This window comes from Equus quagga, chromosome 8 (genome assembly GCF_021613505.1).
Source record: "Equus quagga isolate Etosha38 chromosome 8, UCLA_HA_Equagga_1.0, whole genome shotgun sequence".
Taxonomy (NCBI): domain Eukaryota; kingdom Metazoa; phylum Chordata; class Mammalia; order Perissodactyla; family Equidae; genus Equus; species Equus quagga.
The window spans coordinates 118,757,596-118,774,581 of NC_060274.1; the positions used below are offsets into that span (position 1 = coordinate 118,757,596).

At 47.1% G+C, this 16,986-nt stretch overlaps 1 protein-coding gene across 1 annotated transcript in view; it reads left to right on the forward strand.

Annotated features, from left to right (window-relative positions):
- Positions 1 to 16,986, forward strand: part of TMEM178B (transmembrane protein 178B) — a 337,545-nt gene that overhangs the window by 297,366 nt on the left and 23,193 nt on the right. Inside the window, exon 3 of the mRNA XM_046669014.1 lies at positions 675 to 812. Within this exon, the coding sequence (XP_046524970.1) occupies positions 675 to 812 (138 nt within the window). The remainder of the gene's footprint in view (positions 1 to 674; positions 813 to 16,986) is intronic.

Sequence of the window (16,986 nt, forward strand, 5' to 3'; positions counted from 1 at the left end):
GAACTGTGCCTCCTCGCCCCACAATCCCCTCATCCGCCCGGTCCCCCATCCCATGCAAGGAAAGCTGAGTCCCTGGGAAGTGACCTGGAGGGGAATCACAGGACAGGATGCAGGCTGCTGCCTCCTCACATGACCTCTTGGAGAGACCAGCAAAGCCCTGAAGGGAAGGGAGGGGGTTGTTGACAGGGGCAGCCAGACTGCTGAGACCCCACCCAGTTCTAAGGGCCCGTTTCTCCCTGAGAGGTGAAGGATGCTGTGGTTATGTCCTGGGAGCCATACAGATCTGGATTGATGCCCTGTTCTACCACTCACTAGCTGTACGGCTCTCAAGTTGCTCGATTTTTCAGGTAGGGGTCAAGACAGTACCTGTCTCAGAGAGTTGAGATAGATGCTTGGGAAAGAGTGCTGCACCTGACACCAAGGAGGTATTCAAGAAACAACTAGTATGACGACCTCTCCCTGTGCTTACAGACCAAGCTAGTGAAGATACAGTCACCATCAGGGGCTCTCTCCTCTGCAAAGGAAGCTCGGTTGTGCAAACCTGTCTGGAAAGGGCAGGTTGTGTTCCAGCTCCTGCTGTGCCCCATCCTCTCCCCACTGCCCAGGGCCCGGGTGCAGCTTGACCCTGAGTTGTAGGCTCTGAGGCTAACTGGTATCCTCCTGCTTCCCCACAGACCTGCGCAGGATGACGGCCGGCTTCATGGGCATGGCAGTGGCCATCATCCTCTTCGGCTGGATCATCGGCGTGCTGGGCTGCTGCTGGGACCGAGGCCTTATGCAGTATGTGGCAGGGCTTCTCTTCCTCATGGGAGGTAAGGCCACAGGCTTTGGGGGTGGGGGTGGGGTGAATGGGTCCTTGTTACTGGGATTCTAGGAGAATGGCAAGGAGGCATGGGGACGAAGGCTGCCACTCTGGTATGGCTCTTCCCATTCACTCATCAAACATCTTTTTAGTTCCGCTTAGCCCCTCACCACTCACCACTGCGCCAGCTGCTGGAGATGCAAAGACTAATAAGGCATGGTCCTTACCCTTGGGGGTCTGACTGGCTGGTGTGCGAGAGACTGTGTGGCTATGGCATTGAGAGAGGTATGAGACCTGGAGTGAGCATGAACCCAGGAAACACTCAGGCATTTTATACATATGCTAGACTTGGGGGTGGGAAGGGCTGTTTGAGCAGTTTCCCCTTCAAAAACCTATCTTCATCCTTGATTTATGGGTCCTAATGCTGCTCTCTTTTCTACTTTAAAGATGGTGGGTCAGGGCTAGACCTCCCTCAGGGCGAGATCTGTCTCCCTTACTCTGTTACTGTCATGGCCAGAGAACCATGTGCCTCTTTTCTCCCTGAAGAGCTAGAGTGTGCTGTTTGGTCTCCTGGTTTGAGTCTCAGGCCAAAGCTGGAGCTAACCATTGGGTTTGCCCATCGCAGTCTACTCCTCAGAGAAAAGTGGGTGGATGAATGGTGTGGCACTAGGTGGAGGGGGACTGGGCTTGGACAGAGGGAATTAGAAATATTTGTGGGAAGAAAGGAAGTGAGTCCTACATACGGAAACAAACGCCAGTTAGGCTTTAGGCACCAGGAGCGTATGCCCAACTCGGGTCCCTTTGGTGAACAGCCTGATTCTAGGTTTCTGAGCAGAGATGGGAAGTGGAGGAATGAGTCAAGTTGAGAAAAGGGGTGGCTGTCCCTCTAGGTGTGCAGAGATCTCTGGGAGCTAGTGAGCTGTGGGTTGGGAGAGGAGGAGAAATGCAGGATTCGTCTGGGGGCCTGGCAGTTGGGTCCCACACCTGCAGTTAAGGCAGGGGCTGGGGGAGGGAGGGCACAGGTGACAGTTCCCACATCCCTCCTTCTGGTATCCTACAGAGACAGAGGCCCACCAAACCATCCCCACTTATCTTTTCCACTGCTCGGCATCCTCCTCAGTGAAACTGGGGGCCAAAATTGGCCCAAGACTCCTGGACTCTGTTTTTGCAGCAGTGGAATCCTTTTTGTTTCCACTTTCCAATCAAAATCTTCCATGGACCCCGAAATGGAAAAAGATAAAGTGGAGTGGCTCTGTTTGTAGTGAGTGTTCTCTCTAAGACTCTTTTGGTTATCCAAAGACGGGCTGCAGTAAAATGGGGCTTTTCTAAAGCTCTAGAGAGGTCCCCCAGGAATCCAAGAAAAGCTGAGCAAACAGGCCTGGGGCGGAACAGGAATCCAGGAGCTCGGGAGCTGGCGCTCTTTCATCGCAGCTTCTTTCAAGGTGTTTGCAGCCCCATGCCCGTGTTCTCCTCTCTCCTGTCTCTCCAGCCCAGGCAACAGCTCACATCCTGCCCAGGTGCTAAGTCTCTAGGACACTTCAACTCTGACACCTTCCTTCTGGGCTGCTTCAGTCAGCTTCCAGAGAAAGAGAGAGAATGTGATTGGCCCACACTGCTGGTCAGACAATAAATGGGCCAGGACTGAGTGACCGTGGCTGGGCCAACTGCTGTGACTGGGGTGGGGTCACTGGGATACTTCCTGCTCACCTGAGACCTTGGGTGGGAACTCTCTCCCAGAAGGGGGTGTAGGCAGACAGTGAGGGGCAGGAGGGTGCCCGGAGACCTGTCCCCCGCTCACTGAGGGACCTCCCAGAGGCCTAGAGCTCTGGGGAAGACAGGCTGGAAGACCTTGGGCGTGATGAGGAATCTGAGGCCCCTCCCCACAGGGTCACTGAGTGAGAGCCTGGCTTGCCTTTTGCCTGGGTAGCGGTGCTCAATCAGCGCACATTTGAATCACCTGGAGAGCTTTTAACAAATACAGATGCAGGGGCCCCAGCCCAGACCAATCCAAGAAGAACCTCTGGGGGTGATCCTAACGTACAACCAGGGCTGAGAACTAGCACAATAGATGAGCTTTAAAGTTCTCTCCAGCCCTCAAGTGTTATGGTTCCAGGGATGAACCAGTTGGCCAAGACCTCTCACGGTTTGTTTTCTTTCTTCCCTGCATTCTCCCCAAGCCCTGCAGCAAGAGATGGGGAAGTGCTGTAACGGGGTTTCAATTATTGCTGTGGAGACCCATGCGAGCCCTGACCACTGAGGAGCCCAGCTAAATCTGCTCTTCTAGGACATGTACTCTGTTTTTTTAATGGGAAAACCATAGTTCACGATAAAATATTAGCATCAAGAAGAGCTTCCGGCAATTGCTGTTCTAAGAGCTATTTCTTACTGAGTGGGGCCCAGTCCCGGTTGGAGCAAAACCATCCCATCCACCCTGGAGTTTTGTTACCTGTGTTCACAGGTAGATCCCTACCCTCCTATAAGGCTGGAGAGAGAGGTGGTGTCCATACACCTCATGGGTACCATCAGGCCAGGCCCCAACAGGAGGGCAAGGAGGGCAAGGAGGGCAAAGCCACTAAGAGCTGATCTCTTGAACTGTGGTCTTTTTGGGAAAACAAAGCTCTTCGGGGTGGGAGGACTCTCCTCCTTCTCAAGTTAGTGTCCTCTCCAACTAGGCCAGACACAGCCATGGGAGGCCAGATGCCCAGAGCAGCTGCCGTCTGCTGACCCCCCGAATCTGGTTCAGTTAGGAGCTAGGGAGGGGCGGACTCAGGAACAGAAGCCGTGCTTCTTCCATCCCCGCTCAGCGGAGAGAGCTAAACTGAGAGGCTGGGGTGTCAACCCTGAAATGGTGCCTTGACCTATAGAACCCTAGGTGCCAAAAAGAGACTTTTCAGCACCGACCCCTCCCAGAACCTGTCGTCTGGGAGTAGACCTTCTAGAGCTGACCTGTTGAAGAGCTTGGAGAGTCAGCTGCTTGTGATAGCCACCTCATGAGCACAGCAAAATAGTCTTTCAAACTACAAATATTTATGGCAAAGTGAGAGAAAAAGGCCTGCGGCCTTAGCTTTTACCCAGAGAGGATTTCAGCATCTGTAACTGAGCACAGACAGGTGCCCAGGCGGTTAGATTGGGTGACGAGTGAGAGCAGCTGGTGGGGACCATAGCAGTGCTCGGGAGCTGGCCAGGCACGGGCGTGGTGAGCGGGTAGAAAAGGAGGAGCTGGCAAGAGTGAAACAGGTAAATTTGGAGCCAAGAGTCCGAAGATGGAATTGCAGTTGACTTTAGATGAAACTACCTGGGCCAGAATAAAAATGGAAGAATTCTGTTAACAACCTTTTCTCTGTTCCAGTATGAAGGAAGATGGCTCACAGATTTAACTATTTCCCAGGTTAAAGAGAGGGCATCCCACAACTTGTGAAATAACTAGCAACAAATTGTTTAATTAACACTCAACTCAGAGGAAGCAATTAAGTAGGGCAGCTCTGACAGGCCAGGAGGCTGGGGGCGGTGGGTGGGATCCAGTTTCCCCTTTGGCAGGGCCTCCAGGGGAGAATCTAGCCCAGGCTGGCACAGCACTATTCAGGTCCCAGCAACTGCCACAGACAAGTGTCTTGAGTCATCAGTGGTATCCATCATAGGAACAGGATGACACAGAGAAAGACAGCATGGCGAAGGAGCGTGTGACTGCTATGGTTACTGGTTATTCGCTCACTGGGTGAACCTCAGAGCTACCTCATGGACACAGATCTACAAGATAAGTGTGAACATCCAGCCCATGCCCATCTCCCTACCACCCCTGGGACCCCTCTCACACATTTCCCACATTCTTAGAAGACTCCATCATCTCTGCCAATACCTGGGTCTAAGCCTCCCTGAGCTCTTGTTCAGGCTAATTCTGGAGCCTCCTATCCAGATGTCCTGACTCCACTCTGGCACCCAACAGTCAGTCCTTCACAAGGTAGTTAGCATAATTTTTTAAAAACTATAAATCGGATATGTCACTCATCCCTTATCAGTGCTGTAAATGCTTCCCGTTGAACTTAAAATCCAAATTCCTTACCCTTCTTTAGAAGCTGTCTTAGTCAGCTCGGGCTGCTAGAACAACATACCGGAAATTGGCTGCTTATAAACAACAGAAATTTATTTCTCGCAGTCCTGCAGTCTGGGAAGTCCAAGATCAAGGTGCCGGCAGATTCAGTGTCTAGTGAGAACCCACTTTCTGGTTCTCTGATGATGCTTTCTTGCTGTGTCCTCTTGTGGAGGAAAGGGTGAGGGCGTTCTCTGTGGCCTCTTTTTTAATGGCGTTAATACCATTCATGAGGGTGCCATTCTCATGACCTAATCACTTTCCAAAGGACCCTCCTCCTGCTACCATCACATTGGGGGGTTCGGATTTCAAACTATGAGTTTTAGGGGCACCCAAACATTTATTCCATAGCTGAAGCCCTGTGCAATCTAGCTCATACTTCCTCTGTCCCCTGCTGTCCTATATCTTCCCCTGCACTCACGCCACTGCTCTTCTGTCCTAGAACACACGCAGTTGTACCTCAAGGCCCTGGCGCTGGCTGCTCCCTTTGCCCACAGTGCTTTCCCCTCCGGTATCTCCTGCTGGCTCCTGCTTCAGATTCAGATTCCAACTTAAAAGTCAGCCCCTCAGAGAGGGCTTCCTTGACCCCCTAATTTAATGAGAACTTCCAGTCACTCTACATTTTAATTGATTTAATTTTCTGCAGCACACTCACTACTTTTTAAAATATTTGTTGTCGTTTTGTTTTTGGTTGGTTTTTCTGGCAGCTTAAAACAAACATTTATTATCTCACAGTTTGCATGGATCAGAACTCCAGGCACAACTTAACTGGGTTCTCTGCTCAGGGTCTCACGAAACTGAAATCAAGGTGTCAGCCAGGGCTGGGGGTCTCCTCTGAGGCTGAGGTCCTCTTCCAAGATCATGATGTTGGCAGACTTCATTTCCTTGCAGCTGTGGGACTCCGGAAGCTTGCTTATTCAAGACAGCGGGAGAGAGAGACATCGAACAGATAGTACAGAGAGTTCCCATATTACACCCTGCCTCTGCCCACAGTTTCCCCTATTATTAATATCCTATATTAGTATGGTACATCTGTTATAAATAATGAATAAATTCTGGTATATTATTCTCAACTAATGTCCATAGTTTACTCAGGTTCTCTTCGTTTTTACCTGATGTCCTTTTTTCTGGTCCAGGATGCCATCCAAGATCCCACATTGTAGCTAGTTGTCATGTCTCCTTGGGCTCATCTTGGCTGTGACAGTTTTTCAGACTTTCCCTGTTTTTGATGACCTCAACAGTTTTGAACCGTACTGATCATCCATATTGTAGGATGCCCCTCTGCTGGGACTTGTCTGATGTTTTTCTCATGATTAGATGGATTATGGGTTTTGGGCAGGAAGATTACAGAGCTGAAGTGCCATTTTCATCACATCATTTCAAGGGTACATCCTATCACCGTGATGTACGACTGCTGAAGTTGCCCCTGATCAGCTGGCTGAAGTAGTGTCTGTCAGGCTTCTTTGCTGTAAAGTTACTCTTTTTTCCCCTGTTTCTATCCCTTCCTCTTAGGCTCCCTCTCCTTTAGGATGGAGTATCTACGTAAGTTATTTGGAATTCTTCTACATGGGAGACTTGTCTCTTCTTCCCGATTTATTGATTTGTTCAATCATTTATTCTTATCAATGTGGATTCATGGATATTTATTTTTTACTTTGGGTTATAATCCAATACTATGTTTATTTTGTTGCTCCGGTTGTTCCAGCTTGGCCACTGGGAGCTCTTTTAATTGGCCTCTGTGCCCCTTTGACATACACCTACTAATGTGGGGTTTTGTTTGTTTTTTATTGTTGGTTTTTGTTTTTTTGATCACTTGCTTAGTTTTTGGCTCTAAAAGGTGCTCCAGGCCCATCTTGTATATTTCCTACCCCAGTACTAGAATCAGGCATTTCTCCAAGCAGCCCTGGTTCCTTTTATTGGAGAATGGTATTAGAAATCAAGATCTGGGGCAGCCGGCCCAGTGGCTTAGTGGTTAAGTTCATGTGCTCCACTTCAGTGGCCCAGGGTTCACAGGTTTGGATCCTGGGTGTGGACAGGCACACCACTCATCAAGCCATGCTGTGGTGGCATCCCACAGACAAAATAGAGGAAGATGGGAATAGATCTTAGCTCAGGGCTAATCTTTCTCACCAAAAAAAAGGAACCAAGATCTGGGCACTAAGTGTCTGCAATGTTTTTAACATTCTCTCCTTGTTCATTGCCTCTCTCTCCCACTTAGATGGAAGCTCCATGAGCTCCAGAACCTTGGCTGCCTGGTTCTCCAAGGAATCCTTGTGTTGGGAACAGTGTCTCACTCTCAAATATCTGCTGGATGCATGCATTGCTAAAGTGAATTATGTGTGACAGACAGAAAGTGTTTTATTTTGTCTCGATAGAGCAGCAATCCTTCAAGAAAGTGTCGTATCTTATCTTCTGTTCCTGGTTTGATCTTTTTCCCTTCCATAAGATTCCTTATCCTATTTTTATCTTTATCTGAACGGTCCTAGGGTTTATGTACGTCTGGTATAAAATGTCTCAAATTCCTTTTGGAAGTAGAGTATGAATTATACATGAATTTGTGAAGAGCTCTCTGTCTTTAATTTGGACGCCTAGAATGTTAGAAATGGAGGGGACCTAGACACCATCCAGTTTGACATCCTTGTGTTTCCAGATAAGAGTAGTTATGTCATTTGTCCTAGTCCACCCAGCTAGTGAGTGCCAGAACTGGAGCCAGAGCCCAGCCCATGACACCAGCCTGGACTCTTGCAGCCCATCTTGCTACCTCTGCCTTCAGCACTCCAGGTTGAAGGTTCCCATGGTCCCCTGTGCCACACACACATCTTCCCATACTAGCATGGCTCCAATTCCATGCTTCTAAGCAGGTACTAGTGTTCCCAGAATCTTGCTCCATTCCCTTTCTCTTCCTCTCTTCACAAAGCACAAAGGGGCATATGGAGGAGATGGTGGCCAGAATTGAAAGCACGGGTGGTAATGGGAAGAGGAAATCATTAAGGATCATTTCTCACCACCTGTGATCAGCATAACCTTTCCTACCTTCCCAGTCAGTCAGGGAGCAGGAAGAGAATGCCCTAAAGAAGCTCAAACTATCAGGGTTGAGTGATTGCAGTGATTTGCAAATCAGTGACGCCAAGTGGCTCCCCCTCTACCAGGCTCATCAGAGAGAAGCTCAGTGGTGCGATGAAGCCCCAGATACCCCTCTTATGATGGACAAAGACCTTGATAAAAGCCCAGCAATTCTGAAAACTTACAAGCCTAAAATGAAAAGTCCAAGGCATAGGTGTCTTGCCCTGAAGACTATCTCTTTTAAGCAGTGAAGTGATTTTAGAGACTCATGAAGTAGAACAACTTCCAGTCTTCCCCATCAGCCTCTCCCCACTGTCACTGCTAGCACCAGCCTACTTAGAAACCTGGCTAGGACTGTGTATCTGTAAGTCCAGGAGGCACTATGCCTCAAACTTCCTGATTCATGGGAAAGAGGAGGGAAACCATGTAAACCGGACATTCTGGGGAGGGAGAATCAATTCAGTAAGCCAATGACTTACCGTGATGCAAAGCTTATAAGAAAGCCTCAAAAAATGATGGCTGTTAGCGTTATACATACACCCTAAGTGAAGTCCATTCTAGTAGGCAGAGAAGTGTCCGTAATCTATCATGACCAATGAAGGGCATAAAACCCATGGACTTACCCTGCTAAACAGCTCTTTGTAGCTCACTAGTACATCACAACTCTTCTCCTGACGTTTTGTCTTACAATGTTTCATTCAAAATCCGAAGCAGAGATTCACAAACTACTTCACTCCCTGGAACATGTCTTGCCCTTTGGAAGGTGCGCTTTTGAATATTTATTAGAATTTGATAATTACATTCAAAACAAAGACATTTAGGGGAAGAGACACATTGTCAGGAGGATTAGGAAATAACATCCACACTTGCCTAATGTGGAATGAGTGGCCAGGATTAATCCCTCCAGCAAGCCAGGCAGCAGAGGGCTTCATTTTCACCTTAGAGTTGGAACAGACCCCAAGGGAGTTACACTTTTGTCACCAAATGGGACCTGCCTCCCCATTTCAGCTTCGCTCTTTGGAGGAGAATAGGAAGCAGCCTTGGCCTTATAACCCAAATCTGGTCAATGAAGGCCATGTCAGAATGCCCTGTATAACCTGCCTGCCCAATCTCTCAAGAAAGCCACAGTGCTACATATTCTCTGCAGGAGGGGGATGCTTTGTCATTGAAGTTCCAGAGGGAAATGCTAAGACGGAACAGACCCTGGAAAGAGACGGAAAGGACTGTGGTTGGTGAAGACATCTTTGGGAAGAACCAACCCTCATCCCTTGGATGTCCCTGCCCACATTTGTCCATGAGCCACCTTCCATTCCCTGCCCCCTAACTGGGGGTTAAAGTCCTTGTTCAGGAAGTAGATTCATCCACCTAAAGGGAGAAATGTGGTCTTATCATGGCGAACTAGTCCAGGACCAGGAGCCTTAGACTACCCATGTGACGCTGGGAAAGTTACTAAACTGCCTTTCACATATTGTGCCAACTTTCTCATCTGTAAAAGAGGCCTAATGATTTAATAGTACCTACCTGAAGCATAGTTGTGAGAATTATAGAGTTAACCCATGTGAAAGGCTTAGGACAATGCCTGGCGTTGTTCTCAATAAATTTTTAGATATTATTTTAGTTACTGGGATACTTCTTTTTTTAATAATCAAGTTTAGTGACACTGCTTTGAGCAGCCCCATACTGTCACTACTACCACCATACAAAGTCACACATGCCATGGGTCCATAAAGATGAATCCACTTCAACAGATAATGTCTATCTGGCTAATCACCCCCCTACTCATTCATTCATTCATGTACTAATTCATATTATGTACCAGACACTGTTTAAGCACTTGGGATATAGTGCAGAATAGGATGAAGTCCTCATGGAGCTTACATTCTAGTTAGAGAGACAGAAAAAAAGCAACTACCATAAATATCAGATACGATCTCAGGTGATGAGAACTATGGATAAAAATAAAGCTGGGAGGGAGGTAACGATGGGGAGCATCGTCACAGATGAGGGGCAGTGGTGGGCACAGGAGGCCCCTCAGAGAGGGTAGCATTTGAACAGAGGCTTGAATGAAGGGAGGTAGTAGTCATAGGAAGACTTGGGACAGGATCAGTCCTTGCAAAAAGAGCAGTGAGTGTAAGGCCCCTGGGATGGGACTGAGACTGCCACCTCTGAAGAAGTTGAGCAAGAGGACGATTATGACAGGAGCAGAGTGAGATGGAGATATACCCCAAAGTGGGCAGATCATGGAGGGTCTTGGAGGCCACGGTGAGAGTTTGATTGACTGAAGGGCCATCAATCCTCATTCTGCCCTGCCTTCTCTCCATTTCACAGAAGGCCCTGGGGTTCTCCCCTCGGTGATCATTTGGATGATCATTTGATATTGTGTGACTTTTATCAGCGGTCTGGCTTCCTTCTGGGGTGCCTACAGCTGGAGTTTCTGCAACCTGCCATGCCCAGTTCCAGTGAGTGGGGGCATGATGTCAATACCTGGGGTGACCAGGTCAGGGTAAGGGGACTCGTGTTTGCCTCCTGAAGGTGTTGCAGTGCCACACACCTGGGAGCATCACCCCCCCGCAACCAGATCCAACTACATAATTTGTGGGACCCAGTGAAAAATGAAAACCTGGGACCCCTTATTCAAACATTATTAAGAATTTCAAGACAGTGACAGCAGAGCATTAAAGCAAGCACACAACTGCACTGGCCCCCGAAGCCTGCTCTGCCTCCAGCATCATCCCACACTCTAGCTCCCCGATCCCCAGACATCACAGCTGTTTGCTGCAGGGTCTCCTGGAGATCTTGAGAAATCAGATCTTCCCTCTATTATGCATGCAGTTCTCCTTCTCCCTAACTCAGGCCAAGTCTGCTGTGCTTAAAATCACCCCTCGTCTTTGATTGAATAATTGCATAAAACATGTGTTCCTCTTTCCTTGAGTCAAAGCCGGCTCCCCAAATGTTGCCAATGCAACCTGCTAATAAGAGAAAGCTGAGTTTATTGCTTACTGCAATAAGAGAGAACACCACCTTGCAAAACTGGCAGGGTCTCAAAGTGGGGAAGGTCAGGTCAGAAGTGATTGAGAGTTGGAAGTTTGTTTAAAACCATTATTTCAATGCAGATATTTGGTTAAGATTGGGTGGGAATACAGATAACGTTCAGGATTGGTGGAAACAGCAAGATGAGGATTTTGAGGTGTAGGATTCAAAAAATCTTTGAGCACACACTGTTGATGCTTTCAATGGAAGAGCTGATGTGTCTTTTGTGGAAGTTTCTTAATGAAGAATCGACTCTCTAACCTGAGCAGGTCAGTCCCGGGAGTATAAAGGAGACAAGGAAATAGCAAAGTTAGGTTAACACAGACAGCGAGGCCTGGTTTTGGTTCTGTGTCTAGGCTGAGTGTAGGGTAGATGGTTTGATATCTCATTCAGGATGAATCATTTCTCCACAGCCTGGTGCCTTCCTGGATGGCCTGTTTCCTCTAACACAGACTGCTCAGACATGTGTGAACTATTGAGTGAATATAGTCCAGACTCAGGCTGGGACCCTGACACCCTAAGGTCTCCTCCTGCCATGGTGACAAGACCCCATCTTTCCTGGGGTGGAAGTATGACAACACTGCACTGAACTGGGGTCCCCTGCTTCCATACAATGGTCTTGAGTGGCAAGAGTGGGATAGGGAAAGGGCAGGCAGGAGAAGAGAGAGAGGGCAGGGTGGCTGGAAGACCATCTCCATTATTGAGGTGGTTGTTGAGGAAGAACAGATTTCTCCAAGAGCCCTTTTAGTGGAAACAGACCTAGAACATGGCAGTGGCTCCATAGTGCTTGATTACCATGGAAATTTAGGTAATTTTTAAAGCAACTTCAAAAGGTTCCTTCTCTGTGGCTCTTCAAGGATGTTCCTACAGAGGTGTGCAAGCTTCAGAGAAGGGGAACTTGTCAGGCAAGCTTCTGGTCCTTGAAACAAGTCATAAATCAAAGAAAAATGCTGTTCCTGAAGTAAATAGAGAGACCTCTCCTATTGTGCTTGAAGGCTGCTCCTGGGGAAACAATTAAGAAGGAGGAGCAAGTATAAGTGAGGAGGAAGTTCCTCTCTCCTGTCCTGGGGGCAGGGCTGAGGACAGGTGAGAAGTGGCACCAAAAATAGCCAGACCCAAGGATGGGGGGAGGGGGCTCTGCCCTCCAGAGGCTCCTTGTCACCCCCACTACTTGGATGACTGAGATGTACTATTCGTACAGGGCCTGGGGGACAGGATTGAAGCCAGAGTACCAGGTACCAGGGAAAACCAGCCCAGACCAGACACAGAGGGCCCCTGAAAGAGGCTGAGGGGGCATCACTAGTAGATAAGTTGGAATTAGGGCCCCAGCTCCCTGTGGGTGCTGGGAGCTGACTTAGAGAACTGGCCCAGATCAGAAAGCTGGGGAACAGGGCCAGGAAGCCCCTACAATGTACAGTCAGGTACACCTTTGGGCCCAGGACAGCACCCCTGCACCTCACTGTGGATGATGCCCCCTGTAGGTCGGGGTCAAGAGGAGCCTGGCAAGCCTGACCTGTTCAGCTGTTCACACTGTACAAGGGGACCAGCAATGGCCTTAAAGCCCAGGGGAGAATGATCCTGGGGAGGACTTACAGCGTTATGCTAGAGAGGGTATATGAAGGTGGCCCTGGCAGTATAGATGAAGTCTGCTCTTGTGGGCCCACCTATTCATTCTAACCAAACTTGGGCTTTTAGGACGGGTGGATAATGACTTGCATTTCATCCCCAAGTGTAAAATAATTGGAGAGTGAGGGCCTATGTAAAGCTGCTGTCCTCCCTGACGTTCTGGAAGTCCCTTGATTTCAAATACACTTTGCTGTTCTCAGATCATGTCTCATACTGTGTGTCTTGATTTTGGAGTTTGGAAAATACACTCACTGTACTTAGAGAAGCCATCAAAAGATCAAGGATGTCCAAGATGTGGCTGTGAAAGAGGCAAGGCCATCCAAAGAGGCAAGGCCATCCGCACATTAGTGAACCGTTAGAACCTGCCCAATGCATGTTACTCATTAAGTAAACAACCTGTTAAGTACCTGCTAAGTACTAGGTACTGTGGAGGATAAAATAAAACTCATGCCTACCTTGGTGTTGCTTACAATCTTAGGGAGAAGTCAGACACCTAGAGCAATTAGTGGGATATATTAGCTGTTTTCCTTTTAATGACTGACACCTTTAAAATGCAAAATATTAAAACCAAAAGAATTCTGTGGCTGAATTTTCAGCAGTAAAGAGGACAAGGACATCTTCAATCTACCCACCTACCATTCTTGGGGAAGGAAGGTGCCGGTCACCAAAAAAAGGTAGAAAGGTGGTAATGATGGTTCAGGTAATGCTTTTCAGTTCATAGAGCTCCGAAGGGAGGGTAAGGTCTCATTTGACCTTCAAACCTCCTTTAAGAGGCAAGAGGAAGAGGCAGAGAGGGAGAAGGTAAGAGCTCACATTTTGAAGCATCTATGCTGTATCACTGTTCAAACATTTTTTCCTTTCGTCTCCCCAGCAGCCCTTAATGGGTGTCATTACTACCCTAATTTTGGATACAATGAACTAGGCCCAGAGAGCCTAGTTGAAACAAGCTTAGAGTCATGCAATTACGTAAATGGTGGAACCCTAATCAAAGGTCTTCAGACTAATCTCCAATCTTTCTTTTCTGTTCCTGGGGCCTGTGTGAGAAAACAAAGGATCCTGGGCAAGGCCACCTGGGGTAAGAAAGTAGCCTTGAGGACTGAACCTCCAAGGCACACACAGGCTTACTCAACAAGCATTTATTTACATCCATGAAGATGTTTGTTTGGTGGAAGAGGGATAAAGAAGGTACAAAGGGAGTCGCTTGTACTGCCAAAGTGTTAACAACACCATTAGGTCCAGATGTGATGAAAGTCAACCCCAGAGTCAGCTTTGAATCAAAGTTCTATAACCTTAGGCACAGTTATCCTCGCTATACCTCAGTTTCACCATCTGTGAAGTAGCACCTGTCTGTAGAGTTGTTGTGAGAGTTCAGTGGGTTAAGGTGTGTAAAATGCTAAGAACCATGCCTGACACAAAATGAGCACTTCCTGTGTTTTCATTCATGTGTGCTCAGCTTTTTTCACTGGCTCTTCCCTTCTTATCCTGGCGCTTGCTTAGAGGGTTTAAGCACCTTGCCCAAGGTCACGTAGTTCCCAGACCAAGGATTCCAACTCAAATCTATGTGACACTGAAGCCTGGGTTTTTAATGATCATAGAGCACTCTCTCTCACATAATAATTAACCTGTTGACATATTCATAGTCCTCCAGCAGCTTTCACCTGATAGGAAAAGAGATGACCCCACACAGACATCATGGTAATGAAGGGTGTTGCTCTTGGTGTGACAGAAAAGATGAGGCTGATTCTGTTCAACGAATAATTCCTAAAGAAATAGGAAAATGAACCTCTTTGGCTGAGGGTCTTATATTTTCATATGCTGTGAGACAAAAGCAAAGCTTGGGGTTCATGTGGCAAAAAGAAATAATCCTTACTTATTACTTCTGCAGTTCAGCCCCAACTGACTTCACCTCTTAGTCTGGTTTCTGTTCCAGCCATGTCATGGAAGCTGCTTTCTTGGAGACCTGCATACTCCTGGCTGCACCACCTGTCACCTGTCCTTGAACCTCCTCTTCCTGACCTCACTAGGATTTACCTCTCTCCATCTTTCCTGAAACTCTCATCTCTTGTTTTCCATGATAGCACGCTCATGGTTTTTCCTTTTCTGTCTTCTTTGCCCTACCTGTAAATGTGGGCTCCAACTTTCTTTCCTTTTTCCCTATAAACATGACCCCTTGTCAACAACACCCACCCTCACAGTGATAATTACCTCTGAACAGGTGAGTCTGGAACGTGTGTATGGAACAGCCTTTTCTGAGCTCCAGCCTCATGTTTTTAGTTGTTCACAAGATATGTCCACCCTTCTGGAACCTCAAACATGCCTTGAACTAGACTCATCTTTTCTTTACATACATTACACATATGCTTTGTGTTTATTGCATATGTGCTAAACACCTGGCTTACTGTAGGTACCTGATCAATGTTAGCTTCTAGCCTTTCCCTTCCCCCAGTGAAATTAGCTTCTTTTCTTGACTTCCTCAACACATCAGTCTGTCAGTCACCTCTGAGTCATTTTTCACTTTTGTGGTTTCACTCACACTTTTCTATCAATTGTCAACATCTGTCAATATTTCCTTTGCACTATCCTTTGTGGCCCATTCATTTGTTTCTATTCCCTGAGTGCCATGGGGCCCTGAGTGCGATGGCAGTCATTTAGCCCTTGGTGGAAATCTTTATTCCACCATTTAGTTGCTGACCTCTGAGCCTCCGTTTTCTCACCTGTAAAATTGAAGTAGTGCTGCCTACCCTGTCGGTTTGTTTTGAAAATGCGAGGAGATAACATATAGGTAAAGCATCTAGCAGAGGATTAGAATTTCATAAAGGCTCGCTTCCATACTTTCCACTAAACTCAACCTTTACACCACACTGTCTTCCTAACATACACTCATCACTATGCCATTTTTCTGATGAAAAACACTGAGTTCCATGTTGTTTACAGAATAAAGGCCAATGTCCCCAGCCTGGAGTCTGACATCAGCCACAATCTTGTCTGAGACTCACCTTCAGCCACACATCCTGTGCTCCCTCCAGACTACTTGTCTGCCTCCATGCCACCTTTCTCTGCCTATGTTTTCCTCAAGGTTCAACTTAGAGTCAGCATCTTCCAGGAACCTTTTTGAATCATCTTAATTAAAACCAGGCTCTTCTGAACTCAGAGATCACTTTGTACCATTTTTATGGCACTTACTCATTACGAGTATCTTGGAGAGTGGAAATCTAGTTCATTTTCTATCTCTCCTCAGAGTCAAAGCCTAGATGGTGGCAGGGGGCCTCTTCTCTGTTGGCTACTCCAGTTGTTATTTTGCTCTTCATTTTAAACGTGAATATGGTTTATGGTAACTTTGACTTATTGGACTTGGGCCCTTTCTGCTAAAGTTACATAAATTAAAGTCAGTACCGTCTTCCTCCAACAGTCTTTCAAATATTTGGAGACAGCCTGTCACACTTCTTAATTATCTGCTTTGCAAATTAAGTTCAATTCACTAAACATTGATTGACTGCCTACTATATGCTAGGCATTGTGCTAGCACCCAGGACACACAAATAAGAACGTGTTTGGTCTCTGTCCTTAAGGGCCAGCCAGGAAAGCGGTGGAGGCAGAGATTGGTGCCGTAACAGGGGACTGAGGGTGTACAGAGAAAGGGAGCCTCTCTCTGCTAGGGAGTTAGGTGCAGCCTCACAGGGGAGCTAATGATTGAGGCTGAAGGAAGAATCAGTCAACTTGCCCAGTTCTTATCATTGCCCCTCAAAGGGCTTTTAACATCCATCTATCAAATGAAACTGCTCCTATACTTAGAGTTGGCCACTTTTCAGAAGCAGCATGCCAAGTCTTTATTTATTCATTCTAGTTTAGGATTTCACATGCAATTAATACATTTCTGTTTTTGTATCTCTCTATGTAACTAAACTCTGCTGTAAATGAAACAAAAAAATCCATTTTATCTAAAAAAAATGCTTAAGTAGCTTTACATAAAGTTAAAATGTAAATTTAGTATGATATTTGACCTCCTAATTTTGGCCCTGGGGAGAAAGGAATGCCAACAGCTATGTCCTTCCTACTGCCCCCCTAACAAAACCTAGGGATCTCTTCTTAAAGTTTCCACCACACTCGCAGGCTACAATTTATTTAAAATAATAATGAGTTAATTAAAATACCCCCTCTGGCTCAGCTCTCAATATTTTAGATAAGTTCCATTGAAATCGCATTTCCCAGAAGCCTCTGGGTCACAGCTTTTAAGGTCCTGTAGCGAGTGTGGCCAAGGGAAAGTTGAACGGCCTTCTCTCCTTACCTCAGCATTCCCATTGGGACCCATAAAGTAGAACCTTCTCTCTGCTCTTTATTGGGGATACCAACTCCACCTTTTAAGGCCCTACTTGCCAAG